Source organism: Lepidochelys olivacea (genome assembly GCF_965140295.1).
Source record: "Lepidochelys olivacea isolate rLepOli2 genome assembly, chromosome: 27".
NCBI classification, from domain to species: Eukaryota; Metazoa; Chordata; order Testudines; family Cheloniidae; genus Lepidochelys; species Lepidochelys olivacea.
This window is the reverse complement of record NC_140437.1, coordinates 3,542,359-3,552,600: the sequence shown is the minus strand read 5'-3', so window position 1 is coordinate 3,552,600 and position 10,242 is coordinate 3,542,359. Positions and strand designations below refer to the sequence as shown.

The following is a 10,242-nucleotide window of genomic DNA, read 5'->3' as shown; positions in this document are numbered from 1 at the left end:
GGAACGGCCCCGGGCTGCCCTGGCCTCCGCCCGCCCTCCGCTGCCCTCCACATGCCCAGGCCCGTGGTCCTCACTGCCCTCGGCCCAGCTTGGTGGAGAACGGGCTGCCAGGCCCCTCCATCAATGGCAACGTGAGCGTGGTGGTGGTGGGAGAACCAACTCGTGGGAGCGGGGTCCTGGCTGCCGTCCCGCGGGCTGTGGTTCCTCAGACATCCCCTCTGCAAGAAGCCAGAGGACAAGCGCACCGAGCAATGAGACGCTGCGGCACAACGCGGGGCTTCTAGCTCGTTTATTCTCTGTAGGCAAAAAGGGGTTTCTTTACAAAGGGGGAGGAGCATCATTATGCAGCCCCTCCAAAACACCACAGCTAGTGGGAGAGTATGTTCACGCACAGACACATCAGCCTCTGAGGTTCTCTTCACAAAGGGGGTCACACAGGCAGGAGCATGCTAACCTCGTCTTGTGTTAGTGCTCGGGGATAACAGAACTGTGTTTCTGCCATCAAATGGTGCAGTTGCTCTCTCCGAACCGCCGGCACTTCATCAGTTTCAGATAGGTCTCCACCTTGTGCAGGTCTTTCTTGAAGCAGGACAACAGGCCGTAGTTTTTTAACAAGGCGTCTTCGTTCCGGAGATTGATGTCAAATTTGTCATAAGTGGGTCTGAGGACTTGAAATCCCCGGAGGCTTCCATCTTCCAGCTCCTGTGGGGACATGGCAGCTTAGGTGGGAGGGAATGGCTCTTGGGCTGGCACATCAGAGCCCAAAGGCCTGGGACCATGGAAACAAATGGCAAGGCACCTGCACAGCTGAGTGCCTCCCAGTCTCAGCACTCCTGAAGAAGGGGCTTTCACAGGCACAGAAAGCCGGAGACAGGATTCAGGCAGGTGGTGTGGAGCTGGCTTAGCACACTTGCATGGGTGCTTTTGGGAGTTAGCCTGCAAGAGGGAGTATGCTGGGGAGAGGAGCTACTGTCAAACCCAGCACACCCCCTCTCATAGGTGAGCTCATCACCTACCCAAGACAGGCAACTGGGAGGATGGGGGAGAGATGGGGTCTGGAAAGGAGGGGCAGAAGGGAGTAGGTGATGTGGATCGCCCTCTATGAATGTTACCAAAGGGTGTGCAGGATGAAAGCTCCTCTTTTGGATTCCTGTCAACCTTGGGATGGTCCCTTACCTGCTGCTTCCCTCCCCACTTCCGTTTTCTTCTTGTAGACTACAAGCACATATGTTTAAAATCCATGGTTCTCAACCCAGCGCCCCATGTTACACCAGAAGATAGTTTCCCATCTAGCCATAAAGGAGCTGGGTACTGGGTTGCTGTTCAGAGCTCATGTTCCACTTGTGCACATTCTTTCACATACACATTTTCACAAGAAGAACAATTATACATGTACGATTGTGGACATATTAAACTATAGTCTGCATGAAGAAAGCTGGACAGGCCCCGGACAAGACACAGCGGTGATGGGAGGGATGTGTGAAACAGGTTGGAGACTGTCTAGGTGTCTCAGTAACACAGCTGGCCAAAGTGCTGGCTTAGGGGAACTGGTACACTTGTGAAATAAATCTCTTTTCTCTTTAACACTTTACAGTCCCAGTGGAGAAATCTTTAGCTGATGTTACCAGGTTCCTGCTGCTTCTGACTGAAAAGCTTTGTGCACCAGCTGGAGCTTTTTTGGCCAGGTAAGCACTGCTTGAAATGGAAACCTGTTTATTTGACTGGCTTCTCAGCATCACTCTGCCCAGGAATTGAGTACAAGTGTAAGTGAAAACAGGGTGGGGGGGGGGGTTGCACAAGTGTATGTGAAGTGCTGTTGATGTGTGAGAAGGAAAGAACCCAGCTTGACTCTCAGGGCCAGACTTTCAAAGGCATTTAGTTGCCTAAAGATGCAGCTGGATATGTAGGTGCCTAACTCCCACAGGACTCCCAAGACACTTCTGAAAATCCCACTCAGCTGCTGTCTGTATCTTTGGGCACCTAAGTATTCTTACAGATCTGGGCCTCAGAGCCCAGGCTGAGTTTGCGGTAGATCTGCCTACGCTACATTGATGACATCTTCATCATCTGGACCCATGGGAAGGAAACCCTGGAAGAATTCCACCACAATTTCAACAGATGCCACCCACCATCAGCCTCAGCCTGGACACCATCAGCTCAGGATTAAACAAAGACTGTGGCTGGCTCGCCAACTACAAAAGCCGTTTCTCCTCCCTTGGTGTTCACACCTCAACTGCTAGAAGAGGGCCTCATCCTCCCTGATTGAACTAACCTCGTTAGCCCTAGCCTGATTCTTGCTTGCATATTTATACCTGCCTGTGGAAATTTCCGCTGCATGCATCCGACCAAGTGGGTATTCACCCACGAAAGCTTATGCTCCAATATGCCTGTTAGTCTATAAGCTGCCACAGGACTCTTTGCCCTAGTTAACAGTGTTGCTAATTTAGTCATTTTCCAACCCCCCGTGTAAAGTCAAACACTGCCTCTATACTTTTATTTCTTGGGGAAAACACTGGTCTACACGTATATTTATGTTAGAGAAGGAAGGTCAAAGAAATGCACCTCGCATTTGGAGCGGGAAGTGGGGAGGTTTGGGATGGTCCCTAGTCCCTGGGCGAGTTCATTCCATAGTCTTGAGCCAGCCCCCAAGAAAGCTCTGTCTGCTGGAGTCCAGGAGAGCAATATGATTCTGTAACCATGTCACATGCTGCTGCTTACCCTCATCAGAGCCTGGATACCTTCTTCTAAGTCCCTCAGTTTTTCGTAGACTCTGTCTGAGGTGCCAAACACAAGGCTATTGGTGAACACCCTGCTTAGGAACTGCACGGGGTTTAACCAGGACTGAATGAGAATCAGTGAAAACCGAAGCAGCTCCATGTCCTGAAATGAAAATAAATTGGGGTCAGAGCTCTGCAGGAAAGGTGTCTTCTAAGCAACAGGCATGTGCTTTCCACTCTAAAACAGAATGTGACTGAAAGGAACTCTGGAGCACTGATGTGCTTAAAGCCTGTCCTCTCCCTATGCAGTACCCTCCAGGGTCACGCATGGTGAAAAGGGTGATGCAAAGAGCAGCGTCTCTCATAAAGCACCTTTCATCCCAGAGCATTTTACGCACCTTACATATGCCGGAATTGCTTTACCCCCAAAGGAAGTGGAATGTGGCTAAGAGCTATGCTACGTGACAGCTTGGGAAAGGAAGTGAGGAATCCTGATGATTCTACAAGGGGAGTTTAAAGAGACAGACTGGAATTCTCCAAACTAGAATTTGGCCAGGACACCTGGAACAACTCCTGCTCAGAAAAATGCCACAGGCTGGTTAATGAGCACAAGTGGCTAAGCGCCTCTTGCTTTTATCTCCCATTGGGAAGTTAGCAACCTCCCCCGAGTACCATGCTTGGTCACTGCATTTAGTATTGTCTTTGATGGAATGTGCAGCTGACTACTTCATTCAGTAACCTGAACTTGATCCTCAGAGGTCTCCTCTTCAGGTACTGTCCAGGCCCAGCCCTCTTTAGCTTAGCACATCATGCTTAGCTGTAGTTTTACTGGGCAGGCACTAAGGAGCTACCTCAGACAATATAGAGTCCCGTTGGAAACCCTCTTTTCAGAAGCGGCTCTGCTGTCAGAATGTATTTGCCAGGTGAAGAGAACTTACTGATTTCTGCTGGGCATCATCTTTTCCTGTGGGAGCCGGAATGGTTTCTGAATAACAAAATGCTGATTGGGAAATTTTATTGGAATGCCTCTGCTCCTCTGGAATATAGGTCCGTTCCTGTGAAAACATCCCAAACATACTGAGAACTGCTCTTTCTAGTGCCCTGGGAAGGGGCTTGGGACCCTTCTCCCCAGGCTGAACCGTACTGTTAACAAGGTGGGAAAATGAAAGAAAAGGTGACAGATGCTGTGAAGGGCTGGCAGGTGGGAAATGGCATGCAATTCCATTGATGAGCCAGCATATTGGCCAAGTAGTTACTGAGGCTAAAGATCAGCCTCTGACTAGGTCTGTGCTATGGAATAACACATGCAGTATTCAGTTTAGCTTCTCAAAGGAAGGACATGGACATGTAATCCCATTTGTATTTCTGCAAGCTAAGGTAGCAGAAAACCAGACAATTTTGGAAAGCCCACGGTCTGCCAGCTCCATAAGTAAATTATACACTCCTTGGACACAGTAAGTCTTGTAAAGATGTGTCATCTCCCATGGCTTCCAGGGGCATTGACGCCAGGTTCCCCTCAGTGAAGGTGTCTGAGCCACTCTGGGCTTTGGAAACTGACTGTAATGCCGGTCACCATGAGGGGACAAGCAAATGTGGCAGATGAGAAAGAGAAATGGGGGAAGGGCAGGGGAATGTGAGGAAGAGGGGGAACTGGGGTGCAGGAAGGAGACTAATGGTTGTTGCTGGGAAAGGTGGGGAGAAGGTGGGGGACATGAGAGATGCACGGGAATATGGAGATTGGGACATAAATGAGTTCAGAACCCCTGCCCAGGATTGGAGAGAACTCCACAAACTGAACATGTCTGCGTCTGTGGGGAAAGATTATCCCATTTTCAAATAACATGGGAGTCCAATGTCACAACCCTGTGATACTTACAAACTCTTTGTATGTGTCAGCAGCCAGCAGGTGGAGGTGCTGGGCCCTCAGCACGGCATTGGCAAACAGACTGGAGAGGGGCATGGCAGGGAACGCTGCTGCCCCCCGGGGCCACTGCAGCCCCAGGATGATTGCAGCAAAGAGCAGAGGAGAAAAATATGACCCTGCAAAAGAAAGGGGAGGTGTCAGTGATTCTGGGGGCAGTGTCCTAATTACTGTTGGGGTGGGGGGTGGAAGGCTACAATGAAGCCCCTTTCATCCTCTTTGTTCTTTCTAGGGCTGGCACATAGGGTAAGCTGATGGTGTCTTGGGGTTCAAAGAGGCGGCTGGTGACTGCTTCATACATTTAAGACCATTCTGATCATCTTGTTTCAACTCCTGCGTAGCACAGGCCAAACAACCTCAACCAGGGATTCCTGCATCACGCCCAGAACTTCTGGTTGAGCTCAAGAGTATCTCTCCAAAAGACATCCAGTCCTGACTGACTGACAGCAAGTGACGGAGAATCCCCCACCTCCCTGGATAAGCTGTTCCCATGATTAATTACCCTTGCCATTACAAATGTGCGCCTTATTTCTAGTCTGAATTTATCCAGCTTCAGCTTCCATCCATTGGCTCTTGTTCTGCCTTGTCTGTTGGATTAAAGAGCCCTCTACGACCAGAAATCTTCACCTCCTGGAGATCTTTACAGATCAGGATCAAGTCACCTTTTAGCCTTTTCTTGGACAAACTAAACAGACTGAATCTTTCACTGAGAGGCCGGTCTTCCAGACCTCGAATCATTCTTGTAGCTCTTTTCTGAACCCTGGCCTTTGCACTCATTGTACTTACCCATTCGTATTACCATGAGGTTATTTCTGCATAAAATAAACCAGATTAGACACCAATATGCAAGTACAATGCCAAGAGACAGACCTTTTCTTGTATTTTTAAGATTCTCTCATGCTCATCCCCCACCCCCACTCTCTCCCTCTGGCCTGTTCTGTGGTGACTGTGGAAATTCTGTTCCAGAGTTGCTGAGCCAGCATGCCCTCCTCCTTACCCAGGGCTCGCCTGGTGCTTTACAAAGGGGCAGAGAATCCTTGCCTCCATTTTACAGATGGGGAAACAGCCTTTGAGAGATGAAAGCCAAAACTTTCAAACATGGGCGCCTAAATACGAGTGGGCTGGCTCCGAAGGGCCGAGCCCCCACAGCTTCCCCTGCAATCAGTGGCAGCACCCAGCATGCCTGAAATTCAGGGCGCTTCTTTAGGAGCCTCAATATGGATTTACAATGCCTGACTTTAGACAGCCAGATTTAAACGTCTTGGTCCTAATCTCTGTGTCCTAGTTCCCCCTTGCCAGCTGGGTTACCGATACACATCTTCCTGGGGGACTGGGGAAGGTTTGGTTAATATTGGGGCAGTGCTTTGAAAATGTAAGACATTCTGTAATTGTTATTGGAGCACACACTGGTTCGAGGGGTGGAGTGGATTGCACATTACGATCACAGGCTTCAGTGGACACATACTCCCCAGCATTGCAGCCAGAAAAACACCCACCTCCTCTTCTTCCCCCCCAAGGGCAGAAATAAAGCCAGTCTCTTTCACCCGTGCCTGTCCAGGGCAAGCAGAAACAGCTCTAATGAGGTTCTTGGGTGCTGGGGCAGGTGTGTGGGTGTGTGTGTGGGGGGTGTAAGGCTGGCGAGTGGTGCCAGGTGCAAAGTCTAATGCCAATGGATGGTGCTGAAGGTCATGGGTTCCGAGGTGAGGTGGGTGATGCCAGTAGGTGGTGCTGGAAGTTCTGGGTACAGGTGGGAGCTGGGTGACACTAAGGCATTATGGATGCAAAGGGGAGTTGGTGTTGCCAGTGGGTGGTACTGGGGCTTTGGGATAAACTATGTTTCTGTCTGATCAATGATCTAAAGACTACTGCTTAGAAATGTTTATTGATCCTGACATCATGTGTACAGGTTCCAGGGGAGTGCATCTCGGCCCTGGCAAATCCTAGAGCACCAGACCTGGAAGCCCGGCTGTCATCTCACTGGCTACATTCCTCTTCTCAATATTTTTGTTTTATTGGATGTTAACTGTGTTCAAAAGTTCCTCAAAACACACTGAAAATCTCTTCGCCCCTCTCCCACCAAAGCCCTTTGAGTCTTACGCAGCTGACATTGTTTCTGTAAGCCGCTGTTCTTTCCCAGCTGAGGAGGAGCCGTCATGGCCCTATGAAACCTAAGGGGTTTCATCATCCCTCCCGCACTGTGTCCAATATTTTCTCCATCAGGCCTTGTCTGCACTCAGAAGAAGGGTGTATAGCTAACAGCTGGCGACTAATATGAGGTAAACTCCTAGTGAGGACGAGCCAGTTGTAGGATTAACAGATGTTAATCCTGTTTCTCTCAACCTGCTAATGCATGTGAAAACTATACACAGCAATGGTTTCACTGTGATTTTACCTTGTGTTAGCTAACACCAGAGAAGAACACACCTTTCTCCTAGTGTGTACCTGAGTGTGGATTTCCTCATAAAAAAGAGGAAATTCTCATCCCTCGACACCATGAGTCTCAAATGGCTTCTTTGGGCAAGGGAACAGTAAGTGAGGGACAAATACAAGCATTTTCGGGTTAGTGAAATTACCGAGCAATCTTGCATTGTTAATATTCGGTAATAATGAGCACAGTCCTTACAATAACAAATGAGACAAGAGCCAGGCTTCATAAACTGGTCATTCGGAGGACTGGCTTCAGTTCCAGCTACTTTGTAGCAGGTAAAGATTTCATGAGTTCCCTGAGTCAGGGATTAATGCGCACATGTACAGGTTGGTCTTCACCTAGCTGCCATTTTTTCAGGTGCAAATATTTTGGGGCACAATTTTGACCCCACAATTTGTGTCACTTAGACACCCAAGCCATTGATTATTCCACGTATTGTGGCCACAGACGTCTGGGTGATCTAAATCGTGTGAGAATACCTGCAGGAGCAAAATAGCAGGCAGTTATTTGTAGCCTTCGTTTCCATCCCCAAAACCTGTCCATGCTGCTTTGTACCCTGGGATTCTAGTCTGCCAGGTTGCATGAGGCATTGCTTTTAGCCCTGAGGTCTTGAGAGAGGGGCCTTGAGAAGCAGCTCGGAACTGAAGTGGAGTGATAAAGGTGTAGTCAGAATAATGGGATGCCTGAGGTCTGATGTCTTGTGAGCCAGCATAGAGCACCTGCTCTACTGCTACGGCTCAGCTTCCTCATGTGGGATCACATTCGTGTCTGTCAGTCACGCCTTTGAAACTGTCACAGGCTCTTCAAACCGGACAAAACCCCAGATCATCACAAACCATTTCCCAGAGAGGCATCCCAGCATCCCAGCAGACTGAACTACTCTGCTGGGCAGAGTAATGCAGTGCCATGGAAAGCCGGCAACTCTCCCTGTATCTGAGATCAGCCGGCGTCTGAACCTGGAGGGCCCCAGCCCAGCAGATCCAGCCCAGACAAAGTGTATATGGCTTGAGAAAGGAGATAAAACTTGAAGAGTGGGGCTGAGGCAGGGCAGAGCTAAGGGTATATCCCGAACCATAGTGAACATGAGGTATCACTGAGCCCAGAACAAAGGATGTTCCCAGACAAAACACCTGGAATCGGAGTAAATACGTGTTGCTAATGAAAGGGGGAAAACACCCACTCGAGCGTTGTCTTCTAAGACTGCCAGATTGGCTCTCTTGGCACATATGGAGCAGGGTTTAACCCTTAGGAGCCTGAAGATGAGTTTAAGGTGAGGGATAGGAGTGGAGCAAATGAGTCTTATTAGTCTCCTGCAGTTTCCCTCCTCCTTCCCCTTTCATGCCTCTTCCTTGAATGAGAGCCCCTTCCCGCACAGGAGCTGACGAAGGGGAGAGAGCCTCCTGCACCCCACCTGCCAGACCTACCCCATCAGCCATCTTGGTCAGCATGGAGCCCGGCAGTATTCATCCCAGATGCTGCTGACCTCCCACAGCTGCAGGGCTGGGGATCAGCAAGGGGTGGAGCAAGGCTTCTCTGCAGCAGGGGTGTGGATGTGATAGATGGGGCAGCTATGCCCGGTTGCTCCAGCACCTCTGAACATACCCACACGCCCCAGCAAACCAGCTGTTTTATTATCTGTCATGGGCCAGGACCTCCTTGTGCCAGGCACTGTACAAACACAGGAGAGATGATCCCTGCCCCAGTAAGCTTACAACCCCCTCGACATTGGCTAAGGTCCTTAGGATTAGTGCAATGGAGCTGAGCTTTAAAAAACATAATTTAGAACTTCCTGACTTGTGTGATTAAAATGATAACCTCCCTGTTGCTTAGGAACACAGAAATCACCAGGGGGGGATCAGACCTGAGGCCCCTCTGTTCCAGTATCCTGGCTCTAACACTGCCCAGCACCAGCTGCTTCAGAGGAAGGTGCAAGGACCCTGCATTAGCAGGTACAAAATAATCTGCCCCCACATAAAGGTCCTGGTCTCTAATAGTGAGAGATTGGCTTAAGCCCTGAAGCAGCAGATTTAATATGCCTTCATAATTTTTGTTAGTAATAGAAATTATAACTCTGGATATTCCTGTGTCCATAGAAATGTCCAATCCCCTTTTAAAATTGCTAAATTCTTGGCCTCCACATCTTCCTGTGGCAGTGAGTTCCACAAGCTAATTACGCATTGTGTGAAAACATATTTCCTTTATCGGGTTTGAAAGTCCCATCTTTTACCATAGACATTGAGTTTACACGGCAATACTGTCCTCTCTCTGCACTGGGTCCCACCAGCCTGCACTGATGTTCACAGTACTTTACAATTCAGATATAAAAAGGTACCTGAAGCCATTTCTCTTTGGTAAGTTGCAGTTGCTCAGGTGCTGTTTGAAGCTGGATGTTTCTAGGCTGATAGTGGGAACCTTTGAGCCATTCTTATATACTGGGGGTCATTGTAATATTTATGCATGTTCCCATGAACGTGAGACACCATTCCCCCCTGCCATATTGGTCTATGCATAAATGCACAGGTGTTCACAATGGTGTTACCTACTCAGAATTGTATTATACATAAATGTAAAGTGTATCATGGATGTTTGCCTAGTGCTAAATTTAGCACTGAATGATCCCCCCATGTTCTGTTTATTGTAAATAGAGGTCATCTAACAGAGATGTTCATCCCCAATTTCAGCAACCACTGAGTAACTCATCCTCCACATTGTTCACTGTGCCGTGTAGAAAATGTACCCTCCTCCTAGCTGGATGGGGCAAACCTTGCTCTGACCTGACAGGGACAGCTGATTTCTCAAGGCAGCCTTCAGAAGAAGCAAATGGGATACTGCGCAGTATTTGTTGCTTGGGACAACACATGTCAGCCGCTCTCCAGAGCAGAATGACTGTGTATTAAAACATGGGCAGTGTGGATGGAGGGACAGATCCAGCAAAAGGGGCCCCCGCTTCCCCCCACGTGCTTGTCTATTGTTCACCCTGTACATTGCAAAACCAGATCCAAAACCTATTAGTTAGGCCCCTGGTATTCTAAAGCACTTTAGACCTAAATTCTGTTACAAAGCCTTGGATTTATGTAGCGGAGCTGCACTGAGTTTCACTGCAAATGGGGACTTCTGTTTTAGTCTATATCAGTGCTTGGGATACTGTGCTCATCACCATTGTATCTGAGCATCTT

The 10,242-nt window shown here is 48.9% G+C and overlaps 1 protein-coding gene across 1 annotated transcript; it reads right to left on the bottom strand.

The window, feature by feature from the left end:
- Window positions 1-281: 281 nt before the first annotated feature.
- On the bottom strand, window positions 282-5,428 carry LOC311513566 (somatotropin; the record flags this gene model as incomplete). The annotated part of the gene is made up of 5 exons (XM_084615487.1): window positions 282-702; window positions 2,719-2,880; window positions 3,656-3,772; window positions 4,594-4,757; window positions 5,425-5,428. The coding sequence occupies 5 exons, from the start codon at window positions 5,426-5,428 to the stop codon at window positions 502-504; spliced, it is 648 nt and encodes a 215-aa protein (XP_084471613.1). The 3' UTR covers window positions 282-501.
- Between the last annotated feature and the right edge of the window lie 4,814 nt (window positions 5,429-10,242).